Source organism: Lagopus muta, chromosome 6 (genome assembly GCF_023343835.1).
Source record: "Lagopus muta isolate bLagMut1 chromosome 6, bLagMut1 primary, whole genome shotgun sequence".
In the NCBI taxonomy this organism is placed as follows: Eukaryota; Metazoa; Chordata; class Aves; order Galliformes; family Phasianidae; genus Lagopus; species Lagopus muta.
In genome coordinates, this window is record NC_064438.1 from 38,136,533 (window position 1) to 38,157,124 (window position 20,592).

Here is a 20,592-nt window from a genome sequence, read left to right on the forward strand (position 1 = left end):
CAAGGCGTCCCGCACGACCGCCGCCAACGCACCGCTACCAGCCGGCGCCCTCGGCCTCCGCGCCGCTTCCCCTCGCCAGGGCCGCCCTGCTGAGGGGCGGCGCGCTGGGCGGTGGAGGGGAGGGCCGGGCCGCGCCGGGCCGGGCCGAGGGGAGGCGGCAGCCAGTCAGCGCAGCGGGGGCGGTAGGGCGGGGTTTCCCGGCCAGGTGCTCGGCCGCTGGACCGAGGGTGCTGGCGGCACGGCGGGGAGCGGGGCTGGCATGGGGCGGCAGGAGGGCGGCGGGGCGGCGAAGCCTCGTGGGGACGGGTGCGGGGCGGAGGTTGCCGCCGAGGTGCGGTTGTCCCGGCGGCGCTGGGTCGTGGTGCTGCTCTTCAGCAGCTACTCCCTGTGCAACGCCTTCCAGTGGATACAGTACGGCAGCATCAACAACGTCTTCGTGCGCTTCTATGGCGTGAGCACCTTTGCTATCGACTGGCTGTCCATGAGCTACATGCTCACCTACATCCCGCTGCTCTTCCCCGTGGCCTGGCTGCTGGACAAGAAGGGGCTGCGCCTCATCGCCCTGCTGGGCTCGGCCCTCAACGCGTTGGGCGCCTGGGTGAAGCTGGGCAGCTTGCGGCCGCAGCTCTTCGCTGTCACCGTGCTGGGGCAGGTCGTCTGCTCCCTGGCGCAGGTCTTTATCTTGGGCATGCCCTCGCGCATCGCCTCCGTCTGGTTCAGCTCCCGCGAGGTGTCCACAGCCTGCTCCATTGCCGTCTTCGGGAACCAGGTAACTGGTGGCTGCCATCTGGAGGGGACGGCGGGTCACGTGCCTGGCCGCGGGGACCTGGGGTGCTAAGGGGAGGGGATATGTAGGGCCCGCGTGTCCTTCCTCAAGGAGAGAGGAGCCAGGTAAGAGCCACCCCTATGGGAGGGGGTCCGACTTTTCACACTGACAGATGGTGACTGGACGAAGAGTAATGGCTTTAAAATGGGAGATTAGCTTGGATGTTGGGCTGCAATTTTTTACTCCGAAGGCGATAGGCCCTGGCATGGGCTGCCCAGAGAAGCTGTGGTGCTCCATCCCCGGAGGTGCTGAAGGCCAGGTTGGACGGGGCCCTGGGCAGCCTGAGCTGATGGGGGGCAGCCCTGCACATAAGGCAGCTTGGGACTGGATGGGCTTTGAGGTCCCTCCAATCCAAGCCTTTCTGTGATTCCATAAACTGTGGCTGTGTTAGGATTTTGTGCAGCAGTGTCCCTCTCCTCCTGGTTACTGGATGGGATGAAGGAGGCGATCTGTGCTTATGGCTGGGCCCTGAGGAAAAGGTCTGTAACAAACTGTCTGATTCTAAAAAGTAAGGCACAGGATTTCCACAAACGGTTGCTTTGAGGAGAAGCAAACTTTCCTCCAGGTCAGGAGGAGGTAAGGTCCCCCAGCTCCACTCTCTGAGGATGGGTCAGGCAGGCCAGTGACCCACACTGGCTCAAGCTGTTCCATGTTTTTCTCAGTGTCAGCTGACGCTCAGATGCGGTAATTTTTTCACAGTTTTGAAAGGATTAGTGAAATGACATGCTGACCCTTGCACTGGAACGCCCACTGATTCCTGCTGCATGAGGCAGGTGGGCTGATGCTGATGTAGTGTGGCACGAGGGAAGTGGCTCCAGCTCTGTCATGTTGACACAAGGAAGAGGAAGAACAGTCTGACATTCGCTGCGTGGCTGGACCTGTTCCCCTATCTTCAAAACGCAGTACTCCTCTGTGCGTGACTGCCTTCAGCTGACTGGTTCAAGCTGTGGGTGGGCACTGCTCCGATTGGAATTGCTTTCTCTGTTCAGGCGGTTTCTAAAGCATGGTTGTTCCTACTGTGTGCAAAATTATCAGTGAGATCTGAGGTCTCCTTTCCACAAACTCCTGGGTTTCTACACAGACTGAGATAACGCTGTGGTGAAGAGCTAATGCTGGGGGGTGACAAACTCAAGTTTGTGCAGCAGCATTAGGCAGACTGACTTGCAGCTTTAGGAAAGAGAAAGCACACTTTCTCTGAGTGGATCTAAGCTTTTCTGTTCACGCTCATCAGTCTTGTGGGCTCCTTTTTTGTGTTTTAAATGAATCTTCAGAGTTGAAGGCACCTAAATTGGCATAAATGTTTCTGATTTAGGAGTAAATAAGTAACTGAACATTTTGCTGTCAGACTTTTATTCAGGTGGAATTACTCAACAGTTTGCACAAGAAATCCAAACAATGTGGCATTCAGCATGTGCTATATGTGTATGTGGAGTCCACATTGTCCTAAAAGCAGCACATTAGTCTGGTGGTTGTGAAAGGCAAACTTTGGCTGGACGCTTTGGTCTTCCTTTGGGGGTTGACCTGACATCAGTGAGACCGCAGGCCAGTAATTAGCTCTTGCTTGTAAACCCAGGCTTTCCATTTAGAGAATGAGAGGAACAAGAAAGGGCAATGGCTAAAGGCAAGGCATACTCCATAGGGAGCACCTATTCATTTCATTCCCTCAAAGCAAAGATCCAATGAATGAAAAGTGGCTATTTTGTTAGGTGGTGATGTTGGATGGGGGAAGAAATAGAGGCTTTCTTTTTCCTTAATCTGTTATTGGAGTGTGTTTTAGGGAGTGCCAGTGAAGGGCATAATATGGTGGGTTTGTAATTGCAGTATGGCAGATGATTCCCTATGCTCTTTTGAGACGCTAGTTTTTGCAGGGCATGCTTGCTGGAGCAGGCAGCAGGCCTTGACCCTTCCCTTCAAATACTTGCTTTGTTGTCTTTTGGGGATGAGGCATGGTACTGTGGCATGATGGCACTAATCCCCACCACAGTGGGGATGTTTAAGCAATGAGTTGAATTCCTGTGGCTTTTTGAGGTGTATCAGCTGGAGCCAGCTGGGCAGATACTGGAATTCCTCAGCTCTCTGTGTCAATTCGCATGGCATGCATTGGACTACTGTGCTTGTGCTGTGCTTGCTTGGGCCTGTTCGCTGGAGGAGCGTTTCAAACTCATTGCCCTATCTCCCTGATGAGTAATGGGCATCAGCAGCTCATAAAAATTTTTCTATTGCTCTGCTACCGCTGCTGATACTTTTTTTTTTTCTTGCCATTCTGTCTAATGGCAGCAAGCAGCTGTTGGATTTGGGGTAAGGGTTGGATGATTTTTTTGCTGTAATTTTGACTCTTCATTTTTCTAGCAGGAGTTGATAAAAGCTGGTGATGAGCTGGGAATAAAGAAACCTTCTGTTTCACGTTCATCTCTGCCTGTGGGAAAAATGATGCAGCAGCGTCTTCTGGTGGGGTCTGACCTTGTACAGATGCCTCTGTGACTTAAGTGATTTAGGACTTCTGTAAAGAAAACATCCTGAGGCAGAATTTGCAGATGCTACATGTGTAATGCATCTTTGGGCAAGTCATTCACAGCTTCTCAGCCCTGAATGCACCTTTGCCATGTTTAGTGGGGAAGAAATGCGCTGCAGCCAACAACAGCAGATAAGAGACTAGCATTCTCTTATCTCTTGTCTAGCAGTGATGAGGTGAGGCCTTTTAATTTGTGCAAAATGCATGATAAGGCATGAATGAAATTCAAGGAGGTGCTCTTTCTTGGCAGGTCCTTTCCTCTTGTTTTGAAATGGGAGGAAGAATCTTCAGGGGTTGGGCTGCGGTGGGCTTCTGTGAATAATCAGGTCTGCAACATCTGAATAGCCATTCCTTTTTTTTGGGTCTGCATTGCCCTGTGTGCTGAGTGTGTGCGCCCGTTTGCCTCACTGCTAATCCTCTTTTGTACTGTTTGCCCTTCAGGTAAGGCAGCATCACAAATTCCAGGAAGCCTTGTGAGAATGGAGCACATCTGGTGGGATTTCTTTCTTCAAGCAGACTTCTAGATCTCTTTGGTTCTTCCCTGCCTGCTGGGGAGCTTCCCATCTCTTCAGATCTAGATGTGATTCTTGTTAGAAACAGGTGGTGATCTAGTTGCATTTTCTGGGATTTTAGGCATTAGCGTAAAGAAGATTTTACCAAGGAGCTAAGAAGAGCTGGTAGCAGCAGCAGTTAGAGGTGGCATTTTTTGGTCTTGGCTTCTTTCTCTTCCAGCAGAGATGACAGGGTGCGTGAGGGCACTCAGATGACAAGGAGTGCTGTGTGGCCGGCTCTCTGAGATCCTGGCCGTGGCTCTGTGTGGGAGGGTGTGCTGACCAAGTAGCGACGTGGCTTTCCCAGGAATGCTTAAGCTTCTATAAATGAGCACTGGAATCTGAAATGAACTTTTCCTACTCATTTAACCTGGTGCTCCCTTCCCAGCCAGGCACCAAAAGCAGCTCTCTCTTTTTCTTCACAGAAGCAGCTGGCTTTTGGGTTTTGCTCTGAGGAGGTTGGGAGTGAAATGAGTGACAGCAGTGTTTCTGCTGGGAGGGGCTGCCCTATGGCACCCTTAGCACTTGCCTCGCAGGATCCTCAGAGACTGTCTCTGTTATGTGACTGTAATGTCCTTGACCCATGTATTATATTCTGATGGAGAATTCCAGCAGCTGCTGAGGTAGCTGTTGGAGCTGAAACCCCTCTTCTGCTTTACTGTTTCTTATCTGCTGCTGTTTTGCTGCATTGCATTTTTTTCCCCAATAAACTGGGCGAAGGTGCATTCAGGGCTGAGAAGCATGAGTGACTTGCCCAGAAGAAGCAGTTCTCATGATCTGGCATTGCATCATGTTAAACAGTCTGAGATGGTGACACAGAAGAAGTATGGTGAGGAAGGGAGTTTGCTTTCAGAAGAGCTTTGGTTGTGCAAGTGCAGACTGAAGAAATACATTATCTCATATCAGTGGAAGTGTATATTTTAAAAAATAAATAAATAAATAAAAAGGTTCAACCTTATCTTATCTCTTCATGAGGCATGGATTACAGTTTTTCCTCTCACTGTGTGTCCTTTCTGCTTCTTAAAACACTGGAAAAAAGGTAACTAAACTGTGCTGCATTTAAGTACATTGACTTCCCGGCTCTTTGGATTTTAATGGACCTTTAGGGATTTTAGTATTGCTGTCAGTGCTATGGAAGAAGCATATCTGGTTAGTAATGCAAATAAAAATATACTGCATAGGAACTAGCAGCTTCTGCTTTCCACAGCTCTTCAGCTGTGTATCTTCAGTTGGAGGCACCTGCAGTTGAAAAAGGAGGAAATGCTTCAGTGTGGAGCTGTGAAGCACAGATGAGTGGTGAAAGGAGCCGTGGTGCACAGGGCTTTGGAATGCATGTGTGCCCTCTTCCATGGCATTCCCAGGGTGAGTGGTTCAGGTCTGATGCATTTCATTGCCTTGACAGAACTGTCTGAGAGGCACTGGAATGGGCTCGGTGTGTACTGAGCATAGAGGTTCAAAGTCCCTCAATCTCATATGTGTTAGAGCACTGCATGAAAAGGAGAGCCCTTCTGAAGGGGACAGATGTTGCTGCACTTGACTTGTGTGTTTTGTCTGCAAGCTTTTTGGAGAACACTGTTTACATGGTAGGTTGTGGTGGCTGGCTGCGATATGGAGGTTTCCAGAACAGCAGCTGCAGTGCACAGGGTTGTCTGGAGACTTTTCACAAAGGATGTTTCCGTCATGGTGATGTTGTTGGATCAATTCTAATCATTCAGGTGGAGAATCTCATTGCATTTGTTTTAAGGTCTTGTTGTCTGAAGCCACTTGTAGTAGAATCAATAAATCTAAAAAGCACTTACGCTGTTGTGTCTGGAGTGGAACATCTTGAAAATGTGATGCTCTCCGTGCTTAAAAGGCATCTGTTAGAAAACAAGTAAGTTGCTGGGAGCTGCAGGGCTGACTCGTTAAAATAATTAAAATGCCACTTGTTTCTTTCAAAGCATAATGGACCTCCTGGTTTTCTAGAGAATTCCTCATTGCCAGGTTCTTTGGTTGTTATGGCCACTGAAGATGAGAGGTAGTGCTGTTCATTGTAGGTGAATGGCTCCATACCAGCCCTGTCTTTCCCAGCAGTTATGCAGTTCTTTCCTGCTCTGCTGCTTTCTGGAGGCTCCATTAGGAATTTGCAGTGGGATGGCTGGGGGTGGCCTGGGGTTTGAATGGGACTGTGTGACTCCCAGAGGACTCTTGTGTGGGTAGTTTGGTGTGGGGCTGTTAGGAGGTAAGTCCTTTGTGTGGGTAATTCATGCTTTAGAACATTGAATTTGATAGGATTTAATAAGTATCTTTCCAAGAGAGACCTACAGCCTGCATTTAGATTCCTGTTTCCTCATTCTCTGAGAAAGGTGCATGAGAACACGGGAGCACCTGGCTAGGGTAGGCAGCCCTCCCAACTCCGAAGTCTCCATTTAGAAACTTGCTGATTGAGTTGAAGTCATAGTATTTTGCCATAGTATCTGTCATGGTATCTGTTGTATTGGGTTTTATATGCATGCAGACTTCATTTTTTTTTTGGTTGTTACAATTCTGCTACTTTGGCCAAACTGACAGCCTGCTGTCTCTGGAGTTCCCTGGGACTCCTGCCCACACAGGGCCTTTTAAAAATTTACATCATGTTTGCCTTCCCACATTCCTGATCAGTGTATTTAGTAACAGACTAGTTAACAGTTTGGCACACTGTGTGCAAGAAGCGTGGGTTTTCTGTTGTTCTGTTCTTTCAAACTCTTGAATGAATCCCTTCTGGTCCTGACACATCGTAGAACATATTAATTGCAATAAACTGATTAAAATCTTCCATGATAAAACTTTATTTGCCGTATGAAGAGATTCCTTCAAGATGGAAACTCCCCATAAAAACCACATAGTGAATGCTGATGCAAGCGTTCATTTAGTTCTCTGTCTCATTTATTCTCCTTCCATGGTGATCATCTTTTGGCCTTGCAGCCTTTCTGGCAGGCTTCCTGGTTGTGCTGTGTTTGAAGAGCTTTGACATAGTTGTCAGGCTGCTCCTCAGTCTTTTTTTGGCCTAATTATGGTTTTGCTTTAGTTTGGTCCAGCTTGATGTCTCCTCTTTTTCATGCTCAGAGAAATGAAATCCAGCTTTTGAGGGGTGTGCTGATTTATTGTATTTTTTTTCCCCTTCTTTGCTTTTTAACTATGATTGCTTTTATCCCCTTTTCTAAAATTTTGGATGATATTTCATACAGCTACTCTGAGTGCCCAAATGCAGTGTGTTTGTGCAGTCTTAATGCAAGCAATACGTTTCTTTGGATTTTTCCCTTCTGTTTCCCTTTAATGGTCTTTCCTTTTAGGCAGATCCCTCATGTGAGTTAAATATTGCCATAGTGGTTTGAAGGGATTTTTTGCTATTGTGATTTGTTTGTTTTATTCCTGCTGCTGTAAGGAAGCTGAGTTTGAGTGCACTGCAGAACTATTCACTAATATTGGTTGTGGGGTGTGCTGCCCTAAATCAGGAGTTGTGTTGTGTCTTACGGGTTCTCCCTAGAAAAAGGTATTTATGGGCTCTGAAAATAAAGTCCTTTGCATCAACCCTGTTGTAACCCTTAGCCTGTAAGGACCACTGCCAAAATTTCTCACTGTTGTGGTTTTTTGTTTTGTTTTTTGTTTTGCTTTGCTTTCTCCTTCTATCTTAACACTTTAATTGACCTTGGTGTGGTGGTCTCCTGTGCCTATGTTTCTGGTTGCTCTGCAATTTCATAGGGCTTTTATACTCTTGCTAAGCCTTAGGTTTCTTTAAGGTAGATACCCACTCCTCCATCAATCATTCATTTATACTTTTTGTGCCGATACTGCACTGATGATCATCCTTCAGCAGACTGTTAGTATACAGACAGCTAAACTTAAATTAAAAATCCTGTTGTTCACTGTGAGATATTTATACCACCTTACCAGCTACTTGCTGTCTGCTTTATCATCTGTTCTTGTGTACGGTTGGATCTTGAATCTGATGTCGCTGTTGCACTGCACCTTGACAAAATTCAGGTAGGAAATACATTCTTTCTACTTTATCAACTTTATCAACTTTTAGAGAATAAATGATCTGAACAGCATGCTCTGCTGTTGTTGACTCTCTGGGTGTTCTGTTCAAGAATGATCCCAAAGGCTTCTCAAGTGCCAGCAGCCTGGTTTCTGCAGGGAAATTCTTGGAGGCCAGGACATGATTGTGCATTTCAGATGTGGGGATGCTCTCATGTTGCAGATTGAGCAATGTGCTGAAAGCTAAATCCCTGCTGAAAGCTGAAGTGCATGCTGTGTAATACTTTGCATGTTGTGGGGAGCTTGCCTCTATTGCAAAAGGTGATGTTTATATCCAGGGTCTGTGAGTATCCCTCAGTATGTCAAAGGGGCTTCATCATCATAGGATTAGTAATGTCAGTAGCCCTGAAATATAGAATGTGTTTCCTGTTGTTATGCTGGGATTTTTTTCCATCTACCACCAATTTTTCTCAGGTTTAATAAACTCCCGATGGAGAAAGTGTTACTTTTTTTTTTAAGGGTAGGAGGGAGGATGAGCATTCTTTTGTGTTCAAGTCTTCTGAGAAGACAGCAGCGGTGACTGACACAGCTCTCTCTCAGACCTGTGGGAGTGTCAATGGCCATAGGACTCTCAGAAAAGGATTTCTGGACAATTTGCAAAATGGATTCTCAGCACCCTTTTCAGATAGGAAAGGCTAGACAAAAGAGTGAATCTGGACTGTTGTCCCAGAGAAGCCTTCCTATTTTCTGTGTGTGTTCTGCTGCGGTTCAGCAGCTCATGTGACGGCATGTGATTGCAGAGAGCAAGCCCAAGAGCAGCAAGCACAGGAATCCAGCCCTATTCTTCCAGGAGTGAAAGGGTGATGGGGCAAAGGAGCATGTTCCGGGAAGCAGTTTATAGACCTCTTTCAAAGGGTGGAGGGGCCAATGTGGAACCTGGTGCATAAGAGCTAGGAGATCCCAGCTTTAGATGGAAAGGAACAGTGTTGAGTCTCGTCCTTGAAGCCTGAACTTCTAGGAGTGCTGAGAAGCAGTACTGGAGCCTGGTGTGGCTGTGTCCTGGCTCAGCAGGCATGCTGGAGTGGCAGGACCATACTTTGGTCAAAATAAATGTGTTGCAGAGGTGAGCAGGCTTCTGCCCTGTAAATGCCTTTTTGGTTTGGTGTCCATCTTCACTGTCCTTCATTGTGCTTACTGAACCTCTGAGTGCTCTTGTTCCCAAAAGTGGCCTGGTGTGGCATGGCACATCCATAGCCTCTTGATGACTCTTTCCGCAAGGTCCTGTGATGTCCTGGGAGCGAACTCAGTGCAGGTGTCTGTTGCTGATCCAGACCTATGCTATCATGGTGTCCCAGAGAGGGCACTATTTGACACAGGAGGAGTTTGTCCATATGCAGTTGAAATTTACTTGTCTGTAAGTAAAGTACGGTTTCTGAATCTAGCAGACAGCTCTGAGCCATGAGTAGTTTCCTTGCTTCAAAGATCCACCAGCTGGGTGGAGTAGAAGGGCTTGTGAAGAGCTTGCTACACCACACACTGACTTTCTTTACAACCAGCAGATGTAGCACCTGGAGTGTATTGTTCTGCAATCTTTATCCTGGCCAGTGAGTGGGTCTTCTAAATGAAGTCCCTCATTGTGTTTTGGTGTGGAGGTATGTCTGCCAAAGCATACAGAAGGTGTGAGGAGTTCTTGCAAGAAGGCAAGCCAGAAGGTGTTTCAGCTTGTGTGGGACACAGAGCTCCTGGGTTGTTCTGCTTTGTATTCTTCCATGATTGTATGCAGTTAGTGGGCAATAGAGTGCTTGTGTTTCTTTGTCCTTGCTTTCTTTGCTTGTAGAATAAGGCTGACACTAATACACCCTTTGCAGGGACTGTGAAAATACTGAGCACTGAATCCTTCCATTGGGCAGTGCTGCTGTTCTGCTGCATAATCGTGGGGCAGCTGGTCATGATTTTGCTAATGGGTTCATATCTATCTGATGTTTCCATAATGAAATGGTACATGCAATGGGCTTAATTTGAATACATCCTTTATCTTCATGTTTTGCATACTCCTATCACCTTTCAGCATGAGAATGAGGGCAGTGGCTCTTTGAAAGGCTGTTGATAAAGCACGAGTAACCAGTGTGGGGAGGATTTTTTTTTAACATTTCTAGTCTGTCTCAGTTCGGTTAGCGCTGTACCAGCACTGTGAGTGGTTTTCCAATGCCCAGCAAAGGGTCCAGCCTGCAAAAGAGATTGGAATTTTATGTTTGAAGCAGAGGTGAGAATGGATGCATGGCCACCTGCCATCTCTTTCTTGGGTGCCTTCTCAGTCCTTCCATCTGTTTGAAGCTCTTGTGTGTGCCCTGTTACTGCTTGTAAATGTAGGCTCAAACCAGGAAAAAATAAATGAGGGTGTTGCTAAAAAGAAGATTGCTTTTGCTGTGGACAGGGCTGAATGTGCAGAACGTCTCTGAAAGCAAGCAAGAGCTGAGCTGATTTGTGACTCTTTTTTTCTGATGTCTGAGAGGGGCAGAGGAGCAGGTAAATACACTTGTTGGGAACCAAATCCAACTGCAAAGTGAGATACAGGAGAAGGAACAAAAAGTGGCTTTGTTAGGCCTCCTCTTTAGAGCACTCAGAAATGTGATAAGTGCGCTTCTACTTCAGCCTTTATGAAATGCATGCTCCCAAGCATAAAAGCAGCTGTTTGTTGCCTTTGTCCTCTGAGGGGTGGCACAGAAGGCCTGTGACATTTAGTCCTACCTCTCAACCTGGCAAAGCCTATGCTGCTGCAGCTCCTTGTTGCTTTCCTGGAGAAACAGCTACCCAGCAAAGAGCCCACATGTCCTCACAGAAGCTTGTGCTGTCCCTGCAGGAGCTCCTCAGCTGGACGTGTGGGACTCTTGGCACAGTGGATGACAGACCTGCAGGGATTTCTTCTTGTTGCCCTTCAGGGCCAAGCAATTTAGCTGAGGCAGTTGCCAAACCCCATCACACTAGAGCACTTATGGAGTGTTGGTAGCATGTATCCTTTGCTTTCAGCTTTGATGTTTTTTCTAGGTTCCCTTGGTGCAGTGGGAAGGGTGTGAGAGGTATTTGGGTTGGTGGGTGCTCACTCAGAAATAACATAATGAAATGGCCAAGACAGACTGATATCTCACTTATCAGGAGTGGACAGGATTTGGCATTACATCAGCCCTTGCTCTGTGTCAGGCAAGAGGAAAAATAGGTTCAACTCATTGACCCAACAAAGAACTGGGGTGTTTTTTGGAAGTGTCATTTTCCACCATTTTTAATGAGCCAAGTTAGATTACTGAGTGACTGGACTGGCACCAGAATAGATGCAAGATAAGGAGTGGAATGTGTGTGTGGACAGGAGCATGTGTGGAGGAGCACAAGGAGAGCAAGAACTCCACTTTGTTGGAGTTTAGTATTAATTCTGTTCAATTATATTATAAAACCTTTCCTTGAACATTGTCATAGTTGTGAATTTGGGGGGAGCCCTCTCGTGGCCTAGTTGCTGTGGGCAGCTAGTTTAGCTGTCAGTTATTAGGTGGTAAAGGAGATTTTCACTTTGGAGGTGACACTAGAATAGGCCCAGTAGAGCTCTTACCAGGTGAGGGAGGATTGCATTTCCCATGAGCTCTGAGCTAGTGGCAGTGTTGTGGTTCCATGTCACCTCTGTATCCCTTCTGTCTCCTGCTCAGCTCGGCATTGCGCTTGGCTTTCTGATCCCTCCTGTGCTTGTTCCCAATGTGGAAGATGAGGAGAAGCTGGCTTACCACATAAGCATCATGTTCTTCATGACAGCCGGCGTGGCAACAGCCCTCTTCATCCTGGTCGTCATAGGTAAGGAGGTGGGAAGCGTGTGCAGGACTCCAAGTGGAGCTGAGGTCAGCCTGTGTGAGTGGAGATCATGTGGGGAAGTGTTCCTGCACACCGCTGCCTGTGTCGTGTAATACTAGATCTTCCTGCTTCAAGCCCAAAATGAATGGCCCTTGTAGAAAGGTTGGGAGGGGGTTTGTGAGCAAACCTGCCAAACTGTTCATTTCATCTTTTGACTGTCTATGTTATAAAACCCTGGCATGAATAAGCCCTTTAAGTGCTGATCATAGAAATATTTCAGTGTTCGCAGTCTTGCCTACAAACAGGATGCTGGGCTTCGGGTCATATCTTGGAGCTGATTACATCTTAAGGATAGGGAGAAGGAGGTAGGTTATGTGGCAAGAACATGCTGTTCTCAGGAAGAAAAAAAAGGGTTACCAGATGGGAGTGGAGCAAAAAAAGTGCTAAGGGCAGTAGCAGGACACTAGAGATGCAATCCCCCCTGTTAAAGATCTGGCTTCCAGTTCACACATTTGCATGACAGATTGGCATGCTCATTGGAGAGCAGAGCTTACCTGCTAAATATTTAAATTATTATTTTTTAAGAGATTCCTCTTGCCAGCTTGTTTATGTTGCCTGGTAGGTGAGTCAGGTGTAGATTTTTAATGATTCTGGGGTAGGGAATAGACAAGGTACCAAAATAGCTGTGTCTCCTAGTACAGCAGTGTATAACTGACAACTGGGATTCCTGAGCACTGCTTTAATGCTAATTAGAGTCAGTTTGTCCAGACTGAGAGGTGCCAGACTTGACGTAAAACCTAGCATGGGCTTCCTAAGCACTGGACACTGTGGGGCACCAGGCCGCCTTTGCCAGATGGCTTTTCTCATTTCTCTTTCGCATTTGTATGTCCATACAACACTTCAGCAGCTGTCTCTCCACCTTCCTGCAGACCATGCTATTAGTCCTGCCAACCCTTCTGCCAAATGCCTCTACAACTTGCTTATTAAAGGCAAGGTGTTTCCCCAGTGATAGGAGTTGTTGCAGAGACTCTCTTCTCCTGTTTCTGGATAAGTTTGTGTCACAGAGAATCAAAACTGAAGGATGCTGATGTGTTTTATACACTTAATTTTACTAGCCCCTGTGCTATCTCTTGAGTAGTTCCCTCCTCGTGTGCTTAGGCTCCCTAGTTGCCCTGTTGCAAACAGGTTTATTTTGTGTCTGGTTTCAGTCTTCAAAGAGAAGCCTCCATACCCTCCGAGCCGAGCTCAGGCCCTGATCCAGTCACAGCCATCAGAGGAATATTCTTATGTGCAGTCGATCCTCCGCCTGCTTCGCAATGCCAACTTTGTGCTGCTTATGGTCACTTATGGTAAGTTCTGGCTATTCTTCTGTTCTGGTAGATATGCTTAGCTTCTCCCCCTCTCTCTGTGTTGCGCCAGGGCTGTAACTGGGCTGAGCAGGGTTAGGGGAACAGAAGGATAGCTGTGCTGCCGCATATCAGGGGTCCCTCTAGCACCACAGTCTGTCCAGCAGTGGTTACAAGCAAATGGCTGGGGAAGAATAAAAGCAGCACAAGCATGCACAGCACAGTACAACCTCACAGTATGACTTCTCTCTCAGCTTGTGACTGCTTTCTGTTCAGGGGATTTTCTTATCAAGTTCTGTTTTTTGTTGGTTTTTTTTTTTTTTTTCTTTTCTAGTTCATTAGTAACTTGAACTAATCTAAGTGTTTACTTAAGAAACATGGAGCTGTGTTTGAGTGCAAGTCACTGCACTGAGTGCAAGTTCTTTTCCAGTGAAAGTGTATGATTGCCAGGCTTCCCAGTGGAGGTGATGTGGAGCATGTAGGTGTTCAGATTGCTCCAGCTTTTTTGGCAATCCCTATAAAGCAAGTAGAAGGAAGGATTGGAGACTACGTTCTTTTTGCCATCTGTTCTTACATACTGAATTTGCTATTTCTCTTCAGCAGTCTTGCTGTATTTCTCTGAGGGCAGTGTGATAGGTTGAATCTGTTCCTGATGCTGAGATGTCCTATTCAGAAGTATTTTTCTCTTCAGTGGTGACACGGAAGGCCACTGCAGCCTGTGTCTGGCTGTATGATAGAGTTGTGGGCTTGTCTGCAGAGTGGTCTGTCCCCTCTTCCTACCTTGCTGTGGAAGGTTTTCAGGAGGAAAGATAACAAGTGCGTGAACTTCTGTGGTTCTGTGTTCAGCTGTGAACTTTGTGGGTGGAATGTCCAATTGGAAAGAGTGTCATGATGGCTTTGTATTTTCTGAGGTTGCTAATGGTCTTTGGAGCTGTTGAAATCTCCTCTCCCTTCCAAGTGTGACAGTTCACTAGAAACACTTCTCAGACCACTGGTAGGCTCTGCTGGTTTACGTTGCTGTTGTGTTTTGTTTGTTTTTCTCTAGTGCTTGGTGTCCTCTATGAAAGTGGAGATTGAAAAAAGCTGTCAAGAAACAGACTGAGGCAAGCTGGCTAAAAGCTGGATTGTGTCATCTGCTCAGTTTGCATGTATGTTTCAGGAAAAAGAAAGGGGAAAGCATTAGTTTTAGTAGGTGTGAACAAGCCCTAGATGAGAGAGGCAGGCTCTCAGTACGAAGGGCATATTTAGTATCTGATCTCCCTGGGATAATTCCTTCCTGGCAGTCACAAATGATGTGGAAAGTAATCCCACCTTTCTTCCTGCCAGCCTGTGCATTTATTCTGCTCCTCCCTATGTCAGCCTCACATCAATCCAACTTGACTGTAAGGCTGCTGGCAGTGAAGATAATGTGACTGTTACTCAGAGAAGGAACTAAGCAGTGAAACTTTTTTTTTTTTTTTAAACTTGTCTGGCTTTAAAAATGGGGACAGTTTTTCCTAATCAAGTCAGAAGTTATGTTGGCCAAGATTTAAGACATCTGCAGCCACAAGAGCACAACTGAGTCATCCTTCCTCGCTAACACAGATATCTGCAGCCTGTCTTAGCTTTTGTATTAGCATAGTGTGCAACAGAGGAGAGAGCGGGAAGTGGCCTGCTGCTTCATCTCCCATGGCTTTAGAAAGAATGTGGGCCTTCATGGGATGCCAGGTCAGAACAGGCCTGTGGATCTCTAAGATAAAATGATATTACCAGCAGCTGCCAGCTCCTTTCCTATGGTTTTCAGGAGGTAAGACTTGCAGTGGTGGAAACATTGGTGGCACTGCAGCAGTGCTGGTGCAGGTGAACTGTTTATCAGGGAAGCCTTCAGGCTGCCTGTTCCCAAAGACTGCTAGCATTGCCTCCGTAAAGCTGAGTCATGACACGGAGTGGGCATGAAGAAGCTCTTGAGTTTCTTGGATTGAACTCTGCACTAGAACTGCACATTGCTACAGAGAGGCAATGGGCAGGAAAAGGGTGGGAAAGCTTGGGAAGGGAATGTTAAGTGGGAATGATGAGACAGCTCCAAAAAATCAGCATTTGGAAAGGGGCTGTGATGAAAAGACAGGATAATGAGGTCTGCATAAGGAATCATTTTTCTGGATGATGATGATGATGAAGGTGAAGAGGAAGGCTTGTAGGTAATACACTGCTTAGTTACAGGAGAATTGAGATCTAGTCAGAGGATTCGTAAGAGCTCCTTTTGGAACTTTAGGCAATAAACTTCCCCTTTCTGGCCTTTGTAAAATATAGGAGGCATTGTGAGCTCTCAAAAATGTTCTTATACAACACTACAAGTAAACCATGGTAACTAACTAATGAATCGGGTGAGGCTGGACCTTCAGATGTGCTTATCCCAGCTATTGGTTCTGGTTTCCTCATCCGCAAAGGCGGTTAGGCACCATTGGACACATCTCTTGTTTATTTTACAGGCATTCAAACAGCTGACTATAACCTTTGTAGAGAGGTTTCACCAAGCAATTGTGACATGTAAAATGCCTACATTTTTGTCAGCCTTCACAAATGCAATTTGGACTTGTTGTCTTAATTCGTATTTTGTCTGGTGCCTAGTGCTGTTGCCAACTCAGCATCTCTTTCCACCTAGTTTAGGATTAGGCGCCCTTCTCTTTCTTGGAAATCCCATGCATCATAGAGCCTCTGTGGAGCTGGCATGCTGATATGGCATCAGCTACCAGAGTCTGACTGTCACCAGCAGGCTGCTGTCCTCTTGGTTAAGTGAGAAGTACTAGATACATAAATGACTGGCCTATGTTTGTGCCCAGCTTTGAGATGAAGCAGCAGTGGGTAAAAGACTTAAAGGACTTCTGATCTGCCACACTCCCACGACCTGACATTGCAGTTTTTTGTGTCTCCTAGTGAGCTGGGTGCTCCAGAGGTGGAGATGGGATGAACTCAGATTAGATTCTTGTGGGGTTTGCTTTGCCGTAGTCAGGTGTTGCAAAGAGCCAGCTTTCAAGGCTGCAGGAGTTTCCAGCCTTTCTAGATAACACTTGAAAAGGGTTGGTTGGTTATTTGTGCCTAAAGAGCAAGTCACTCAGCATATTTGCCTCTCCAGTCACTTCCTGGGACATGCATTTGGAACAAAAGCACTGCCACAGGCAGTCAGCTTATGGGATCATTCGCTTAAGATTATTCGTCTGTTCTGCCCCATGAAGCTGTGAAGTTAGCTCTACTTAAAGTTGTCAAGGATGGTGTGTGAACAAAGTGAGATCTTCCCTCCAGCTGTTAATCTTGTGGCTTCTTTGCTTCCTGAGCTGTGTAGCTGCTGGGTTGGGTCTGAGATTGCCCAAGGCATCAGGAATAGGGAAGCAGGAGTTTGACTTCAGGGTGTTGTCAAAGCTCTGCCTGCTAGACTGCACTTCTCTACCATGTATTGCCATCTTTCTGCTTTTAGCTGAGGCTGAAAGAGGGAAAACAGGAAGTGGGAACTTGACATGTATCTGGGCTGTCAGAATTTCTGGCATCTGAGCCAGAATTTTAAAATCCCATGCCACTTTATGGAGCTGTAAATATGTGAGCTGCAGTGGTGAAATCTGTGTCCCTGTCCCTCCCCCTACCAAGTTCACTGGAGCCTTGAAGAGAAACTAACTGCAAATGTAAATGACTTTCTGAGAAGAAAGTTGAGCTGACTGTTACAGACATCATCCACCTGGGGAAGGTTTCTCAGTATCACCCAAGGTGAGAGTGTAGCCGTTGTGGTACTGCTACTCCAGCACCCACGTGGATATGCTTGTCTACTGTTTAAAAAAATATAATAATAATTTTATTTTTTTTTTTTAAAGCACTCTTGTTTTCCATGCCCTTCAGGAAGGCATTCAACTCAATCAGGGTTGCATATGTACTGCAGCCGGGTGTCTGAATATGGCTTGACCAGTATCACCCTCAACAGTTTCCATTCTCACCTTGGGTGATACTGAGAAACCTTCACCAGGTGGCTGACGCCTCTAACAGTTAATCTAACTTCCCTTTCTGAAAGGCAATTACTTTCACAGTTGTTTTTTATTTTTCAGGCTTCAGTGGTATCTTGTAAAAATGCAAGACTTTCCTCATGCAGATGCATGCACCAGGTGCCCTGGGGAAGTGCTGTCTGTGCTTGCCATTAGATCTGCTCCTTCTTGCCTTTTGGTATTTCTTAGCTTGGAGAGATTGTCCTTTACTGTCAGCCGGGAGAGAGCTGCCAGGTTCTTTGGGAAGGAAACCTTGCTGATCAGTGGCACTGTTGTAAACTGAATCTTGGGCCCTGAGATTCACCTGATGCTGACGCAGATACTTTGCCATTGCTTTGAGAAAACTCAGCTCCACTGCTGAAGATGCCTCTGCCTGTGAGGAAGGGGTTGATACCCTATGAAGAGCTTGTGTAACCTTTCATTACTAGAAATATACACAGCTTTTCTTCTGGCTGTTCGGGTAAGAACCGTCCTGACATTGCAGGGTGCTTCCTATTGCATGCTGAGATCCAGTTGTCCTTGGTCTGCATTTCTGCCAGTACCCAGCCTGTCCAGCTGTAGTATCTCCTGATATTCTGCAGCCTAACTGTAGACTGCTGTCCTAATGATCTTGATCATTTCTACAGCAGAATAGCAGCAGACTGAATTTGCCTCATTTTTATCCTCCTCTCAGGTCTGAATGCAGGTTGCTTCTACTCCCTGTCCACTCTGCTGAACCGCATGGTAGTCCATCACTACCCAGTAAGTGCATCCAGTCTTTGTGGCCTTCTGATGCATGCCGTTGTCTGTTATTAGCTGCCAAAGGAGAGTCTGTGAGAAGTACAGTGCTTCTGGCCTGGAGTAAAGTGCTTCTGCAGCACTTCTGACTGGCCCTGGCCTGGATTGACTGACTGGCTAGAGACCATCATTTCTTTTTGTTCTTTACAGCTCTCTGTGAAGAATGGGAGCTCTAAAAAAGACAACTCCTTCATACCCTAAACAACTCAAGTATAAGCTCGCTCTTCTGAGATTCTCCTAGCAGTTGTCTCTGCCCTATTCCTGACAGTGATTTCTGTTGGTGTATCTGCACCTAAAAGCTGCGTGTGCTCTAGGTGCTGAGCTGCTGTGATGCTTACTGCTGGGACAGAGCGCCAAATAGAGCTTGTCCATGCTACCTTGTAGTGGGTCCCAGGATTTCCTGGTTGATGTGGCCCAAATTCTGATGCCGGATATCAAGCATCACTGAGTTTAGACTGACTTCTCTGAGGGTACCTGTTCATGTTGGCCAGCGCATTCATGTGTTCTCTGGGCTGGCCCAGAGAAAAGTGCGTGTACCCAAAAGAGTTCTTGCAAATGCTGCTTTTCATTAGCTAGTTAACAGAAGAAGTCGTGTATGGGACACTAACTTTGGTGTCTCTTCATGTCTGGGTTCTCCACACCTCAATTTTTTGCTATGACTTGGCTCCTGTGTTTTTGTGTGTGTCTTCCCACAGAATGAGGAGGTGAATGCTGGCAGGATTGGACTCACCATTGTACTGTCAGGCATGGCTGGTGCTCTGATCTCTGGCCTCTGGTTGGACAAAACCAAAACCTACAAGTAAGTCTCTTGCCTCTTTGCTGCTAGTGACTGTGCTCTTCTTCTCCTCCTTCCTCAGAGTTGCAGAGAGCAACTCTGCAGTTGCAGCTTGGTTGTCCAGAGACTGAATTGCTGGGAAGGGTTTGCAGGGAAAAAAACATAGTTATTGAGAATCCAGTTAGTCTCAAGTATAAGGCAGCATGTTAGTCTTTGATGGACCCATATGAGGTCTAGTGCTATAGTGCTCCTTAGGGAAACATGGGGGAGGGGAGAGATAAGATAGCTTGACTGCTGCTTTGCCAGGGATGAGAGAGCTCTTGGCACAAGCAGAATCGCGACTGTACCAGACCATTTCTCTGCCCTTACAAATCAGCTTCTGTGCATCTTTGTCCTGTTTAATGAAAGACACATTTAATCCACTGCCCAGAGGCATTGTATGAGTGCATGTTACTGTATTCAGGACAGAAGCAAGGGAAGGGGTGACGAGGTTGTGGATGGGTGGTTCTGGATTTACTGCTTAGTGGGCTGAGACAGCAGATTTGGCCAGCATACTGTGCCCATTTTCAAGGATACAGTGAAGGGTCTCTGGGTGTCCTGTAGCTCCCAGTCCTCAGGCACTCAGATCTTGCTGACAGACTTTTCTGTATAGCGTGTCTCAGGGAATGGAGTGCACCTCTTTTTTTTTCCTTTTTTTTTTTCTTTTTCTTTTTTTGTGGGGATCCACGTGATCAGTTTCCAGTTTGTCTGCTCACTTTGAGACTATAATTTATCTGAGGAGAAGGATGGGGCTTTTCTGGTGATATGCATGTGATGAGTTGAAGGCAACTTGAGAGGTATTTTCCTTGCAGCAGCTTTTTATCTTGGAAGGTACCACTGCCTTTAAACTGCCTTGTGCTGCTGACTTTAAACTATCCTGTGGGCTGCTTAGGAGAATCTGGCAAGCTGCGGTCTTGCAGCTTCAGAAATGGCCTCTAGCCTAGCAATCAAGTACGGGTTCAGAAATGCAGAGGAACTGGGCTTCTTTGACAAGAAAGAATGGAACATGAGGACTCCTGGGGGCGTGCTAGGGGACAGGAGCAAATGACTAATAGAGAGACCAGTAGGTCTCTTGTCATTTCTAGATCACGACCATTGAGTTTATTTCTCATTTGGCAGTCCTAGGAAATGGAAACACAGCTTTGGTGAATTGCAGTAGCTAATTGTGCAAACTAACTTGTCTTTTTCCAGATTGGGGTTAGTGGTAAGGTAGCCTCAATTGGCACTGCTTGGGTGGATGGTCTTCCTGACTCTCTGTGAATAGAGCTCAGTAGTAGCACGAGGGCTGAAGAACTTTGTGGTTAACCAGGCAGAGCTGGAACTCACAGTTTGGCAAGCATAGACGGAAAATAAAATCCTGGATATGCTGAAGAGGCCACATAGGTGGGCAGAGAAGCCTGAGAGTGCAGAGAAATAGAGCTCTACCACCCATAAAACTTATCCAATGGGCTCCTAAGAATATCTGGGTATAGATTTAGCTTTAAGTGAAGAAAAACTGCTAGGAATTTGCTCTCCTTTGCAGCCTAGTAACTAGGATTTCTGTGGAACTAGCTTTTTTTTTTTCTTTTTTTTTTTTTTCAGAATGCTACAGAATCTTTATTTAGCCTCATTTAAAAGTCTATTTAAAAAACTGTCAAGATGCCAGATGTTCTAGGCAGGTACCCTCCCCCTCCTCTGCATTGCTCTGATAGTGTCAGGAATGAAATGGTAAGCACATGAAAATCAGGAAGGAGAGATGTCAAGTCCTTTTTTTAGTCAGCTCAGAGAAAGAGAGAGGGAGAGAGAAGCAAGTGAATGAGATCCAGCTGTGATTGAGAGGAGCAGGAGGAGATTAGTAACATGAGGAACTGTAGAACACTTTTTGTGGATGTTTGATCATCACTGTCCCATCAGCAGTTCCTTCCAGGGATGAGGCTGTGCAAAGTCAGGCTTTCC

The 20,592-nt window shown here is 46.5% G+C and overlaps 1 protein-coding gene across 4 annotated transcripts in view; it reads left to right on the forward strand.

Moving 5' to 3' along the window:
- Positions 1 to 255: 255 nt before the first annotated feature.
- The window catches only part of FLVCR2 (FLVCR heme transporter 2), a 32,888-nt gene continuing 12,551 nt past the window's right edge, over positions 256 to 20,592 (forward strand). For all 4 annotated transcript variants that reach the window (XR_007377988.1, XM_048950221.1, XM_048950222.1 and 1 more), the window contains exons 1-5: positions 256 to 769; positions 11,578 to 11,719; positions 12,925 to 13,065; positions 17,740 to 17,807; positions 18,539 to 18,642. Coding sequence is in view for 3 of the 4 variants with exons in the window: in XM_048950221.1 (XP_048806178.1) it covers positions 260 to 769; positions 11,578 to 11,719; positions 12,925 to 13,065; positions 17,740 to 17,807; positions 18,539 to 18,642 (965 nt within the window). In the remaining variant the exon portion in view is untranslated. The remainder of the gene's footprint in view (positions 770 to 11,577; positions 11,720 to 12,924; positions 13,066 to 17,739; positions 17,808 to 18,538; positions 18,643 to 20,592) is intronic.